Genomic DNA, 16023 nt, shown 5'->3' with positions numbered 1-16023 from the left:
TCCAAAGAGAGCTTCTGTATGTAACAGCCTGGGTTTTCCACTCCCTCTTTCTATATATTTCCATCCATCCATCCATTACGGAGGAGGAGATGGAATAGTTACAGAATGCCTTTCAAATGCTATTCCTAGTAAATACTTAGAAGTGCTTGGATCCAGTGTAAATTGGCTCCTAAAAGGTGATTAATTATCTGCTAGTAAGTTGGTGTGAACCCTTAGCGACCACGTAGATAGATTTCCTCCGTGATGATTGGTCCCTAACCTGGTCCTTCAGGTTTTCCCATAGTGCTCCCAGCACCGCTGTAGCCAAGTCCATCCATCTTGCTGCTGGCCATCCTCTTCTCTTTCCTTCCATCCTAAAAGGTAGCCGCGCTGATATCAGTTACAATTTCCAAGGTAAGGGGATTCTGATGTCAGCCATTTGCCATTACTTAAAGAGCCTTTTCCCTTGAGGTAGCAAATGTAATCTCTAACTGAAGTTCCCTTTAGTGAAAAACTTTGGGCAATGTCCCGTTGTCCATTGCAGAAACAGAACAGATGAAGCTCAAGGTCTGCCTTTCTTCAGCCTCAAGGCATATATTGCTGGAATAGGTTTTACTGTTTACTTCTGCCAGTTTTGTACAATGACTCGTTCGTCTTCTCTCGTGAATCTTCATCTGCATAACTGACATCTTACAACAGTCAGACTTTGGATTTCATCATCCACTGTTGAGTCAGCTGTGGCTGAAAGTAGTTCTGGAGAAATTTGAATAATGTCTAGAAGATTGCGGGGTGGAGTATCTAATGGGTCTTCGTCCTTTGATAAGAAACCATCATCTTTCTCGGCTGGTTTCCCAGTCTGTCTTTGTAACGGTATGTGAGAATGACCTTGGGAGACAAGGGGAAGAGAGGCAGCCTAGCTTACGGTTTTTAGAGAAATCTGAGCCTGAAGAGGGGGGGGAAGCATCTCAGAAGGGACCCTCCCTAGTTTTCAGCAGAGTAGAAGTAAGGGAGAGGAGAGGTATCCTTACAATAAAGGTAGTGTTAGGATTCATGGTTACTGCTTCTCATGAAGCCAGAAAAAGATTTGCTGAGCAAATAACCAGTTAACCTGTTTATGCAACTGCATGATAAATTGGAACTAATATCTTACATGAGTCAGAACTCAGGGAAATGAGCAATGGAGACATTCTCTTAGCCATTTAGACAATGGAAAAATCTCTGTGGCAGGAGAATAAAAGTAAAATAGGCAGTGGAATTCCTTCCAAATAGCTATGGATTGACACATAGCGGAGAATTCTATGATATGTATCTAGCCAATGGTTTCTTCAAATCTTCCAGAGCAAAACAGCTTTTCAGGCCAATGCCTACATTTCCTGAGAAGTTTCACTTCTTGATTAGCTCAAGAATTTTAATTAAACTCCTGCCTTTGAAGACCAGACATTTGATTGACATCCTGCAGATTAAGTCTAATACAGGAATCTTTTGATAATGTTCTTTGTTAAGCAGTTAATTGGGGCAGGCTAAAGCATCCGCTAAACCTGTCAGCTTGATGGCTTAGCTCAGGGATTCCTAAGCTTTTTGACATCACACCTCCCCTAATCTTAACGTACACACCTCCCCTAAAAATCCAAACACCAAAATGAACACAAATGACAATGAAAACAGTACAATGAAATGTTGGAAAAAGTGGATTTATTGTAATAATATAACTAAAAGGTTCTTTCTACCTCCCCTCGACTCTGTTTGCAACTCCCCAAGGGAGGTACACCTCACAGTTTGGGAAACCCCGGCTTAGCTCTAAGACATGGCAAGCAAGTCTTGCAACACTTTAGATTGAGCTCTTCGGTGATTGGGAGGTATTAAAAGTAATCCACACCTACATCAGTTTTCCCAAACTGGTGCCCTTGGTTCTTTTGGAGAACAAAAGCCAAATTCAATACCACCAAGGCTTTGGAGACATTCCCTTTAGGGGAGGCTGCCTTGCACAGAGAGATGCCCTCTCAGTGGCTAGGCTTTGCTCCTCAAAATGTTTGAAGTAACTGCTTTAATGGTTGATTACGTGCCATCAAGTTGTTGTCAACGCTTAGCGTCCACATCGATAGATTTTGTCCATGACAAATCTGTCTCCAACCTGGTCTTTCAGGTCTTCTGTGCTCATTGCCACCATAAGTGAGTCCCTCCATCTTGCTGCTGGTCGTCCTCTTCTTCTTATTCCTTCCACTTTTCTCCAGAGAGCTGGGTCTCCTCATAATGTGTCTGAAGTAGGATAATTTGAGCCCGGTCATTTGTGCCTTAAGTGAGAACTCTGGATTGAACTGTTTCAGTGATCGTCCACTGAAGGAAATAACTGCTCAGCTTCTTGCTTCAGGTTTCACACATTGGTTATGGCCTTCCATGATCATTTTTGAGATGACAGTATCTGAGGAAAGGAAGAAGCCCACATAAGTCCTGAAATCCCATGCTTTGCAAGGTAGAGCTCAGGCATTACATGAGTTCCTTCTATATCTCCAGTAAGAGGTACTCCGAAGCACCAGTCTGCTGGTTCCTATCTTTACAACTTGTTTTTATTTAATATAGGTTCATGGGGACTAGTCAAAGATGGACTGATCCTCCCTTCCTCCCTTCCTTCCCCAGGTGAAATTGACAAGAGTTCTGTCAGTTTCCCCATACAGTCTAAGTGAAAGAAAGAATGGTTAAACTGGCATTTTTTTGTTCCCACCAGTCCAGTAGTGGACCTGCCAGATGGGATGGTGTCAAGTATGAGTGGGAGTCAGTGGATGGGGTACATAAAAAGGTCAATTAGCGGAAAGTATCTGCTTTCCCAGAAGGGATGGGAGGAGTAAAGAAGCAGAGGAATCTATCAATCAGGCCCTGTCATAACCACTGTCCAAGCAGAACCCTCGTTGCCAAAGCTGAAGAACAGATTGAAATCCAAATGTTGTTTATTCGTTTAGTCGCTTCCGATGTCATGTTCACTGTTTCAATGTGCACTGTACATCGTAACGTTTCACATGCCATGGTGCTGACACGTGTTTCTGTTTGGGAGGGAGCTGCTGTGAAACCTTGTACCAAGCTCTCTATTTATGTTCATTACAATGAAATGTGTTTGGGTTATGTTCTCTGTTCAAGGACGTTTCCCGCAGACCATCAGAAGCCGTTAGGAGCACCTGGGATTGTGAGCCTGGGAGGATTCTACGGGGGGAGGGATCTCATTTGCACCGAGGGTTTTTAGTTTGCATTTGGCGCGCTTTTATCATTCTCAGCTTTCTTTGTGATCCTGCATACTATTCTTTAATAAATCAGATATCTTTATGAACCTGTTCATAAGTCTGATGGTGTTTTAGGATAGGCAATCATTACATCCGACTCTTCGTGACTTCATGGACCAGCCCACGCCAGAGCTTCCTGTCGGTTGTCAACACCCCCAGCTCCCCCAGGGACGAGTCCGTCACCTCTAGAATGTCATCCATCCATCTTGCCTTTGGTCGGCCCTTCTTCCTTTTGCCTTCCACTCTCCCTAGCATCAGCATCTTCTCCAGGGTGTCCTGTCTTCTCATTATGTGGCCAAAGTATTTCAGTTTTGCCTTTAATATCATTCCCTCAAGTGAGCAGTCTGGCTTTATTTCCTGGAGGATGGACTGGTTTGATCTTCTGGCAGTCCAAGGCACTCTCAGAATTTTCCTCCAACACCACAGTTCCAAAGCATCTATCTTCCTTCTCTCAGCCTTCCTTATGGTCCAGCTCTCACAGCCATATGTTACTACGGGGAACACCATTGCTTTAACTATGCGGACCTTTGTTGTCAGTGTGATGTCTCTGCTCTTGACTATTTTATCGAGATTTGTCATTGCTCTTCTCCCAAGGATTAAGCGTCTTCTGATTTCCTGACTGCAGTCAGCATCTGCAGTAATCTTCGCACCTAGAAATACAAAGTCTTTCACTGCCTCTATGTTTTCTCCCTCTATTTGCCAGTTATCAATCAAGCTGGTTGCCATAATCTTGGTTTTTTTGAGGTTTAGCTGCAAGCCAGCTTTTGCACTTTCTTCTTTCACCTTCATCATAAGGCTCCTCAGTTCCTCTTCGCTTTCAGCCATCAAAGTGGTATCATCTGCATATCTGAGATTGTTAATGTTTCCTCCAGTGATTTTAACTCCAGCCTTGGATTCCTCAAGCCCAGCATGTTGCATGATGTGTTCTGCGTACAAGTTGAATAGGTAGGGTGAGAGTATACAGCCCTGCCGTACTCCTTTCCCAATCTTAAACCAGTCCGTTGTTCCGTGGTCTGTTCTTACTGTTGCTACTTGGTCGTTATACAGATTCTTCAGGAGGCAGACAAGATGACTTGGTATCCCCATACCACTGAGAACTTGCCACAATTTGTTATGGTCCACACAGTCAAAGGCTTTAGAATAGTCAATAAAACAGAAATAGATGTTTTTCTGAAACTCCCTGGCTTTTTCCATTATCCATCGGATATTGGCAATTTGGTCCCTAGTTCCTCTGCCTTTTCTAAACCCAGCTTGTACATCTGGCAATTCTCGCTCATGAATTGCTGAAGTCTACCTTGCAGGATCTTGAGCATTACCTTACTGGCATGTGAAATGAGTGCCACTGTTCGATAGTTTGAACATTCTTTAGTGTTTCCCTTTTTTGGTATGGGGATATAAGTTGATTTTTTCCAGTCTGATGGCCATTCTTGTGTTTTCCAAATTTGCTGGCATATAGCATGCATTACCTTGACAGCATCATATTGCAAGATTTTGAACAGTTCAGCTGGGATGCCGTCGTCTCCTGCTGCCTTGTTATTGCAATACTTCTTAAGGCCCATTCAACCTCACTCTTCAGGATGTCTGGCTCTAGCTCACTGACCACACCGTCAAAGCTATCCCCGATATTGTTATCCTTCCTGTACAGGTCTTCCATATATTCTTGCCACCTTTTCTTGATCTCTTCTTCTTCTGTTAGGTCCTTGCCATCTTTGTTTTTGATCATACCCATTTTTGCCTGGAATTTACCTCCAATGTTTCTAATTTTCTGGAAGAGGTCTCTTGTCCTTCCTATTCTATTGTCTTCTTCCACTTCCGCGCATTGCTTGTTTAAAAATAATTCCTTCTCTCTTCTGGCTAACCTCTGGAATTTTGCATTTAATTGGGCATATATCACTGTTGCCTTTTGCTTTCCTTCTTTCTTGGGCTACTTCTAGTGTCTCAGCAGACAGCCATTTTGCCTTCTTGGTTTTGTCTTTCTTTGGGATGTATTTCGTTGCCGCCTCCTGAACAATGTTGCCAACTTCTGTCCATAGTTCTTCCGGGACGCTATCTACTAAGTCCAGTCCCTTAAATCTATTCTTCACCTCCACTGCATATTCCTTAGGAATATTAGTGAGCTCATATCTAGCTGATCTGTAGGTCTTCCCTAATCTCTTTAGTCTGATCCTAAATTGTGCAAGAAGAAGTTTGTGATCGGAACTACAGTCAGCTCCAGGTTTTTACTGACTGTATAGATGTCCACCACCTTTGGCTGCAAAGGATGTAGTCAATCTGATTTTGGTGTTGTCCATCTGGTGAAGTCCATGTATAAAGCCGTCTCTTAGGTTGTTGGAGAAATCCAGATAGTAATGTCTTAAACTGGTTTAATTTCCAGACAGTTTCAGCAAGGGAAACCAGCGGTTCAAGGCTCCCGTGTGGAGGAACCCTGTGAAGGAGAATATTTGGTGGTAGTGCCAGTTGTAAAATAGCAGGATAGGTGATGCTGCAAATGCCCCTTTGGATCAGGATCTGCATCTTCTTGTGGCTTCCTCTAACAATGCAGCCATTATTCTTGTGTGTGGGAAGACGGCCTGGTCTAAGATTTGTCTATTAGTAGCTTAGCAATGGAATTGATCGGACAGTGGCCAGGAACACCTCCAGCACGTTGATTCCAATCCACTGGCAAGGTGGGTTACATCCATCTATAAGGGTGGCAAGGAGGAGGAGTGGGGGGAGGAATGGACCAGACTGAGGGGAAATATGGGAGGGAAAGAGATATTTTCCAGCAGGCTTAATTGTGTCTGAGAACAACAGACAGGAACTGATGCTGCAAAGAAGATTATTCAACTAGGCCAGTGTTTCTCAACCTTGACAACTTTAAGATATGTGGACTTCAACTCCCAGAACTCCCCATGGCTGGCTGGGGAGTTCTGGGAGTTGAAGTCCACATATCTTAAAGTTGCCAAGGTTGAGAAACACTGGCCTAGACTGTATATTCCAGTGCTAGGTTCTCTCCACTCCCAGTGTGTTGACGAAAGTGGAGTCAGAATTAGAATGTAGGTGTATGTGCATGAGCATAACTGAACAAAAATCATATTTTGTGTGTGAATTTATTTGTATCAGATTAAGGTTACGCGACATACAAGTCATTTTCAGAATACTAAAGAAACCAAGCTGCACAGTTAGCTAGTTAAGGCTAAAAAGCTTCTAGGCTCAGTATGTCTGGCAGTTTAATTCCTGCACCCGCTTCTAGTGGTTTGCCTAGAGGACAGATTTAGAATAATAGCTCTGATACGTTTCCACCTGCTGGTCATATCAAGGATTACCTTTCCACCCTGGATATAAATATATTACATTTTGAAAAGGTTACGTTTCAGGCAATTAAACATGTTCACCTTTCCAGATGTCTAAGATCAAATCTATTGAAGTACACATGTGAATGGGTTCACCATCAATATCCACAATTGTGAATTTGTTCATTTTCAAGGTTAGCCTTCCTCAGTGATGTCTGGGAATTGTGGGAATTAAATTCAAATATATCTGGGGCAGCCCAAATTGGGGAAGGCAGTTTAAAATAAAGCTAAAAGGTTTCTTTAAGCTGAGCTGGACCTCTCAGGACTTCATGGACATGTTCATGGAATGCAATTGGCAACAATACAGAATTGGTTTGCCTTGCCATTGCCTCCTTCCTGATTTTTTTTTTTACTTCACTGCTTATCCTGCAATTCTGCAATTCCCTGAAGATTTCCTGTCCAGCAAAATATTAATAGGCCCCCAAACTTCTGGTTTTGCTTGGCTTAACCAGCAAGATAAGGTCAAAACCCCATGTGGGCCTGCAAATTCTACCATCTTCCTTTCAAGGGGTGGAGCTGCTTAGAAAATATCAAGGGGGATTAAAACTACTGACAAGTTGACAATATAATTAAGTTGTGTCAAAGTATCGAAAGGAGGGCCAAGAAACTCATGATATCTGTGAAGTTAAAGTTCTGAAAAACCTGACCCTCTTGTGACTAAAGGTTATTCTATTTTTTGTATCACCTTTTCTTGGAAAACAAAGCATATGGAGAAACTTTGTCGTACTGTTTATTTACAGACAACTTTACAAAGAGGATAACAGATTAAATCTTCTTTTTCTGCTTCCTTGAAGACTCTCTGGAATGGTTTCCCCCAGTGCCTGTTAGCATTTTTCTAACTTTTCCACAGTCAGCTTGTTTCATCTGTGTTGTACATGTTTATTTTTAACATCCCTTCATCTTTTATTCTTTGCTTTACTTGGTTTTTAATATTTTTAATGTATTTATGGATTGTTTTTAGCTCCTTGTATGCTCCCCAGAGTCGCTTGTTTGTGAGATGGGCGGCTATATAAATTTGAAAAATAAATGAATAAGTTGGAGAGATTTCCCACTTTTCCGTAGATTTCCTCGTTTCCATTTTCCTATTTTAATTTCCCATTTCCATAGCGGCTAGAGTACCTTTAAGAATGAGTTCTTTTCTCCAAAATCCCTGGAACTAATTCCTGCGTTTCAAAGACCACAGCAAGAAAAGCACAGCTTCTTGATATGCATGGATCCATACATTTACCATGATATTTGTAAATCACAGGAATGGATCCCACATTCTGCGCCTGGCAAATGAAATCACACGGTGATTGCAAAGGAGTAGAATTCTGCGATAGCTTTCTTCAGTAACTAATAAAAACATCTGATCTCTCATCCTCTCTCTCTCATGCAGACATACACACACACGCACACGCACACACACAAATCAAAGATAAGATCACAACATAGCTGGCAATAGTTAAAGTTAGCCATTCTGAAACCCGTAACGATTTTTAGTTTTAAATCAACCAGATTTTTTTTCCTCCTGGCATCTAAACTCTACTATATTCAGCAATAAAGTCTAAACAAAGGGAGGGCGTGCTTGTGATGAAGAAGTCCATTTCGGGTAGCCATGCACCTGCTTCCAGAAACAGATATATCTGGAAATGGGTTTAAGGGTCACATTTCTAGTCAGGAGACTCCAGCAATGCAGAAACCTGAGATTCACACACCAGACTTCAGTGAAGCAGAACCAACTGTTTATTGCATCTCATGGTTTTATATACTGGAATGTTTTGTTATCTATAAGAAAGCTATAGATCTACAAACTGGGGCTTCTAATAGCCTAACTTAGGAAGGTGGACTGTATGCATCATTGCTGGGAGCCAGAGCCCTACATGGATCTGCAAATTGACCATTCTTGCTTCCAACCACAGCCAAATTATTCCAGATTGAGATTTAATAAAATAAAATAAGGGAAAGGAGTTGCACCGGAGCAGTGTTTCTCAGCCTTGGCTGCTTGAAGATGTATGGACTTCAACTCCCAGAGTTGAATTCTGGGAATTGAAGTCAACACATCTTCAAGCTGCCAAGGCTGAGAAACACTGCAATGGAGGAAGTGGGGGCTGCTAGAGAGGACCTGGACCTCAGATGAGATTTCCAAGGTTTAGGTTGGATGGGGACAGGCATTCCAGCTTCACCGTACTTCGTTGCAGCTCCTTGGCGTCTGGCCCTGTCTCAGGATTGGCAAGTTTCTCTGGTGACATTTCAAGCGCAGGAGAGGATTGCTTGAGAGCTGGGACTGAGAGGATCTGGATTGGTTTAAGCTGGGTTTGTGAAGGAGTTGGGTAGACATAACCATCTGTTTCATAGAAGAACCAGTCATAATCTTTGGGGCTGTCCAGGAAGAGAGCTGAGAAGAAAATGAGAGAGTTGGAAGTTAAAGGAATATATGCAGTCTGTCTATCAGTTGGTCACTCCTGGTCTGGGATGGGTTGGAGTATTTGAAATGTTCAGTACCTGGCGTGGGCGCTCTCACAAAATGGCTGTTGAGTGGGCTTGCACATTTGGTTGCCATGGGAGACATGATTATATGAGAATGCCACTTGATGCCCTCCCTAGGTCTTCTTCCCTTCTATGTATTTATGCACTGTGATGATGGTTGTGAGATGGTCTTCCTCCAGAACACCCACCATCTCAAGTAAATAAGGCATTGCCCAGTAAAATGCCCTTCTATTATATCATCCCAGTGCTTATAATGCTTTTTTCCCCAAGAAGCATCACTTGGCACCTACATCAATGCCTTTTTGGTGCCTGGCAAAGACCTTTTTCTTTTTCACAAGATTTGGTACAACAATACTCTTATGACCCTAGTTTCATTCCTGTTCTATGACTCAACGTTTTAATTGTACAGGTAGTCCTCGCTTAACAACAGTAATTGGGACCAGAATTTATACCACGAAGTGATGCAATCGTGAAGTATGACATCACGGACTTCTGGGGAAGAAATGGCAAACTGAAGACCGCTCCACTGAGAGAAGAGCTGACGACTGTGGTGGAATGAAGAGCTGGAGTGAAAAGCCGACTCTTCGCAATTCCTCTCCGGACAAGGAGAGGACTGGGATTGCCCACAAGTGCTCCAGACAGCTGCTTCTCATGAGGAGACTGCATAATAGCAGAACTAATACAGAATGGAACGAAATATTTTAACATTGGACATATTGAAGGATATTTGTGAACAATGGGCCCAGAAGTTAATTTTAAAAATGTCTGACATTATAGACAGACTGTGTTTGGAAGATGATATGGAAAAGGAACAAGCTTTACCAGATAAGATTGAGTCTGATTTGAAAGTGGATCTAAAAATGACAGGCTATGGGATGATGTGGAAGGAGATGCTATGCTGGATATACAAATGAAACCAGTTGTTTTATCAAACCAAAAGTTTGACCTGGATAACTTTCTTATGCTGGATTTACAAAAAAGACCTGTTAAAGTTGTGAAGAACTTTGTGAGAAGGGACAAAGAAAAATTAAGAAGAAATTAAGTTCCAGGACTTTATTTGAAGGGATTAAAGATTAAGATTGTTAAAAGTAAAGGGAAGGAATATAAAGTTGGTTACTTGATCAAGGCTAAAATAGATGTGTTGCTATCTCTGGTAACCCTTAATGGGCTTTTGCTGACTAGGACTGAATGACAAAGCTTTAAGGATTGTTGATAGATACAAGATGGGATAAGGGAGGAAAAGATCATTTGATGTATTGTAAGAGAAGGTGATAAGTTACTAAAATTGTTTATACTTGTTATGAAGGGGAAAGTCATTTCTTTATACTGTACATCTTCTTTCCTTTCTCTATTTCTTTTTTGCACTATTTTTTCTTTTTCTACTTCTATTTTTTTTAGTTTGTATTAGTTCTTTTCTTTTTAATTGTAATGCTCAATAAAATTACTGTAAAGCATGACCTCACGTGACCGCATTGTTTAGCAACAGCAATCTCAGCACTCCCCTCATCATTAAGCGAGGATCACGTGTCATTAAGCAAGTCCCAGGCAGCTTGCAAGCAGGCCAGCAGGCAGGGAAGTGGTTGTTGCTGGGTGGAGGAGGGTGCGCAGGTGGCTGGCAAGGTGTGGTGCGAGCGTGGAAGGGCCGGGGGTGGCTCCTACCAGGTAGGGGAGAAAGCAAGCAACTTACCAGAGCAACTTGTGACCTGCCAGCTTCCCCATTGACTGTGCTTGTGGGAAGCTGGCAGGGAAGCTGGCAAATGGCAATCACATGACTGCGGGACACTGCAACCGTTGTAAGTGTGAGCCAGCTGCCAAGCAGATCGCAGTCATGTGACTGCAGGACTGCTGGGACAGCCAGAACTTTGAGGACCGGTCATAAGTACCACTCATTCAGCACTGTCATAACTTTGAATAGTCGCTGAACAAGTGGTCATTAACTGAGGACTACCTGTAAACCCTTCCCCACCACCACCACCACCTTTTGCACCCAAAGGCTATCAGCAACACTAATAAATGAGGAGAAATCAGTTTTACATCTCATCCTGAGAGCAAAATTCAGAATAAAGACCTTGACAATGCCCACTAAGTGGCCGTTCCCACCCCAGAGGCCCTGGAGCGCAGGTTTACCAGGGTCATCAAACGCCTCCTCATACAAGCGATGGTGGGCAAATGGTTCTTTCTTGGATCCTCGACTGTAGGCACAATAGATTCCAATGAAAACACACAGCAGCAAACCGCAGCCCCCAAGGAACAGGCCCATGGCATGGCTGGCTGCTCCATGAGGTTCCCCAGCTCTTAGTTGGCCTTTATAGGAAAAAAAAATGCCTGGGTTCACATACAATATACCAGATGAAGATAAAGTAGAGTTGGCTAATAATGCTAAGAGCATGTTAAGGGACACCCAGCCATTGCCTGCCCATGTCGGGTCAAGCTACAATGTGATTTCTTTGTTTGCTCATAGTGGTATTCCGAGCAACTGTGTTTTGCTAACCTGGGTTTAGAGCCAGCAAGTATGATGCGTGCTAGCTATCAGTTTGCATGGAATGCAGCCTACCCAGCCCAACTGCACTTTTTCCTTCTTGCAAAAAGCCAAGAAATCAAGCACAGCTCTTAGCATACTGAACAGGCTCAAATAAATATCTCTCTTCCCTGCCTAGGACATCTCATGCCCTTGGCTATTCCAGCCCTTGCTGAATTTACTTACCCCATGGAGACGCACATTTATCTGAGACTGGGGGTGCAATTGGCTTTGGAACAGTATGGTACAATAATTAAAATAGTGGAGCTGGGTGGGGAAAACGTTAGATTTGATCGAAAATTAAAATTAATGATTGTTTTCCAGCCACGTATTGAATGATCTTCCCTTCTATCACCCCCAGATTATTATTTTTTGATATCTATGGGGTCCAACTAAGACTTCTGGGGTCCGTACATGGTCCTGCTGCCTCCTGTTAGGCACCTCCAACTAACTCCAAAGATGCTTCCCAAGCAGATTTTGATTTGCAATTCTTCTTCCTCAATCAGAGAAGTTTGTAAGGGATCCCAGCAATTTCAACTTCCATATGCAAACCCGCTCTGCTTTTCTACTGTTTCCCCCATCCTTTTTCAGAGCACAATACTATTTTAAGGAAAGGCAACCTGACTACACAGAGTACTAGTCAAATTTAGTAGCAGCACTTCTATATTGCATTGCTCTTTCAGAATACAGCTTGAGAATTTTTGACTCTCAGTCACCCACAGCCTTTTTAGAGAGTCCAGGAATTTACAGTGACCAGTCAGGTGTTAATACCCCGAGGCATCTCCACTTCCAGACCTCTGTTTGCAGAGGAACTAGAAGAGCATAAGAACATGGAACCACCACAACTGCTGCAACAAACTTTGTGGTTTAACAAAGCTCTTTGTAAAAAGAGAAATTCCTTCTATCATTCCTAAATCTCCCTGCATTTAGCATCAATGGATGACTTTGAGGTTTAACACAGTGAGAGGAGGAGAAAAACTTGACCCAGATCACCTATGTCATGCATGATTTTATAAGTCTCAGTCATGATTCTCCTTCATTCCAAGCTGAAGTGTTTCTAAAATCTTGGCATGGGTGTCCAAGAGAAAGGGCAAGGGGAGGCAAATAATATCATGTGCATTATGGTGACATCACTCAAACAACTTAACATGATTTGCACAATGACATGATGCATATAATAAATAAAAACTACTGTAGATTATTAGAAGGAAGGGTAATTTTGAATGCTTATCTGTTACCATAACACATTAGGCTTGACCAGCTTCTAAAAGGTCAAGCACTATCTGTATTATGGATAATCTAAATCTGGACCATTCAAGAATCCCAGATTCAACTGAACAAAAATGAACTTTCCCCCCCAAGGAACCTCCTTTCCGACTGTCCTTCACCTTTTGGTTTCATCAGCACGATTGCCACATCCCCAGATGCAGCCTCCCACTGTTGACTTTTTCCTGAATTTTCCATGTTTGGGCCAACAAACTTGAAAGGAGCAATATCCTCTTCTTCTTGGGGCAACTCAGCATTCTCAGTCTGGTGGGTGGAGACCGAGGGCTGAGTCTGGTTCTGCTGAGCCAGGGAGGAAGTGGGTGGAGAGTTGGTGTCTGGCCCGGGGTGCAGAAGAGATTTGGGATCTTCTGTAGATTCAGAGAACATTTGTGGCATGGATGACAATGTGGTGGGGAGAGATGAAGAAGAGGAGTAGAGGGATGTGTTTGGTGACACATCAGCCCTTGCATAGCTCAGACTTATAAGTAACAGTGGGCAAAGAGCAGCACAACGTAGATTCATTTTCAGAAAAACACACCAGGGAATTTCTGTGGAGGAAGAGAAAAATGCTTCTAAATACAATACCAGTGACATAAAGTATCTTCTGAACATTCTCTATTGAACATGCAAACCCTTTGCATACCTTTTCTCACACTGCGCAGGAGCTGACATGGTTTGCCACTTAATGGAGAGCTACGCCCTTTCTCATTCAGCAATCATTACACATGTTCAGTCACCTATGTTACTTGAAAGTCATCAGGCAGCAATTGGAGGCATAAATACACTTCTCTGCACCATCTCAGATGAAATGTTTTAAAATGGCTAGTCCACACATTCATTCTGCAAGCTGTTCCTGGATTTCTGATGGTCAGTCTGCAATATCATCCTTAGACAGGCTGACCGTATGTCACATTTTGAACAGGACAGTCCCTTTTTTTAACATTTCCAGACCGTCCCGTCGTTTTAATATAAATGTCCATTTTGTCCCATTCTCTTAAAAACCTTACTTAAAAATTTGAAAGTTCCCGCAAACCTGTCAGAATGCAGTCTGACTTTGAGTGGAAGGAGGGGGAGCTCAGCAGAAACGGCAGGAAAAAAAGCCACAGAGCTCAACCCGGCGGGAAACCTAAAAAGAAAAAAAACAGGATCAGCTGATAGGTGGTGATCAAAGGGTGAGCCGGTTGGCTCCTGCCTTGAAATGGTGGGAAGAAAAGAACGTAAAAGCACAGCCAGAGGAGGAACGGTTTGTAGGGGACAACTGCTCACTAGACTCTCCAGCCCAGCCTTGCCTCTCGCAAACAAAGGAATCCGAAGATTCCCAGCCTGAGAAAACCGGGGAAGTTCCTGCCTGCCGATCCAGCCTGTCACCTAGCCCTGCCCCGTTTTGCCATCCCAACGCCCATTTTTAACCCCGTCCCATTTTGCCATCCCAATGTCCCATTTTTGTCTCAAGGAAATATGGTCAGCCTATCCTTAGACAGACAGGCTACATCCATAATTGATATTAGCAGTTGGGCAATGTTGAGCTTCAGGGTTTAGTGACCGTGGTCTAGACAGCCTCTGAAGATGCCAGCTACAGTTGCTGGCAAAATGTCAGGAAAACTGCTGTCTAGCCCATGGTCACCACTGAAGCTCAACACGGCCCAACAGATACTGGCTGTAAAGCCTACACCACTGTTTCTCCACCTTGGCCACTGGAAGATGTGTAGACTTCGACTCCCAGAATTCCTCAGCCAGCATGGGCGTTAGGGAATTGAGAGCATGGGAGTTGAAGTCCAACATCTTCCAGTGGCCAAGGTGGAGAAAAACTGACCTACACCAACATCAGCAGTTTTGGCAATCTTAAACTTTATAAAAGTAGCAAAAAAAAACCTTAGAAGGAAGAACCCCCACAACCTCACAACGACAGCCAAGGGTTACTGACTGCTGGAGGAGTGGCACAGGCAGAAAAACAAGAGGGAGATGAAGGGATGGAGAAACTGGAATAGTGAATGGAAAGCTCTTCACGGAACATCAAGTATGGAGAAATATTTGTCCATCATCCTCATTACTCAGCATGCATTTAAAACAACCTACATTATCCTCCTCGACTTCTTGTCTTCTAGAAGTGTTGAATTCCAACTCCCAGAATCCTTGGCCAAGGATGCATAACTTTTCCAAACTACAATTGACCTTTGATCCTTCTAGGATATGCCATTCAAATCTTTCCTTCCCCATTCCATGTTCCATTGATTTTCTTTTATAGTCAAGCAGCATTTCTTGGCCACTGAGTATGTTCAGTCTTCACTGAGCTTAAATTACTTTATGCTGCTGCAAAACTAGGTTTTCCCCAACCCTACCGATACACACACACACACACAGCTACATAAGAACCCACACTCGTTAGCTTGTGATTAATAGTTTAATTAGATTCAGAACTAAGCCAGATGTTCTCTAAGGGTATTCTAATTATCGTTTTCTGTGATTGTAAGAAGAAATTTACAGATGATTTTTGCACTAGTGATTGAAAGATTCTTCAAGTATCATTCAACCATCAAGCCAAAATAATGGTACTGAGGATAGGCTTTATACCACTTTAACAATGGCTGAGAGATGCTGTGTAGATACTATAAATAGACAGCATGGAAATGAACATAGTGAATTTGTAGATGGCTGTCCTCATCAATGGCCAAAAATTACATGAACTGAATACCCCTTTATCACTTCCACTAAACATATATGGCAACGAAGAGCTAAGTGTAAGAAACAAACAAAACAAACAAAAAACCTGACAATATTTTGGGGAGTCAGATTCAGCAAAAAAGATGAGGGGGGTGAATTGTGTGTCTAAGGATCTGAAGCTGGAGTCAAAGCTGTAAATCAATCTTCTACCCGCATACTTGTAAATACATCGTTACGAGTTGCCATGAATTTCCACAGATGATTAAACCTGAGTAAGTAACAGAACCTCAAGTCTCTCATCATTCAAAGAATTTGAATTCAAAACAAGCTGGCTAGCTGCATGCTGTTTTAAATTAAACCCCCTTACCAGCAAGACCTGGAAGATCACTCTGGTTATGAAACCTTGCCTTTCACAAGAAGTTCTGATGAGATGTAATAACTCAGCCCTAGATACAAAAACAATGCCCAAACTCCCTTGAGTAACAACCGTGGCCTCAGAGTGGCTTATTGTTTACACAGCTTTCGTCTC

At 42.7% G+C, this 16023-nt stretch overlaps 1 protein-coding gene across 1 annotated transcript; it reads right to left on the bottom strand.

Annotated features, from left to right (window-relative positions):
- Window positions 1-8638: 8638 nt before the first annotated feature.
- Window positions 8639-11345, bottom strand: GFY (golgi associated olfactory signaling regulator). The gene is made up of 2 exons (XM_063303036.1): window positions 11177-11345; window positions 8639-8957 (listed from the first exon to the last, which is right to left on the bottom strand). Exons 1-2 carry the CDS (start codon window positions 11307-11309, stop codon window positions 8692-8694), a joined length of 399 nt encoding a protein of 132 aa, XP_063159106.1. The 5' UTR covers window positions 11310-11345; the 3' UTR covers window positions 8639-8691.
- Window positions 11346-16023: the final 4678 nt, after the last annotated feature.

Source organism: Candoia aspera, chromosome 4 (genome assembly GCF_035149785.1).
Source record: "Candoia aspera isolate rCanAsp1 chromosome 4, rCanAsp1.hap2, whole genome shotgun sequence".
Taxonomy (NCBI): domain Eukaryota; kingdom Metazoa; phylum Chordata; class Lepidosauria; order Squamata; family Boidae; genus Candoia; species Candoia aspera.
This window is presented reverse-complemented; position numbering and strand designations above follow the sequence as displayed.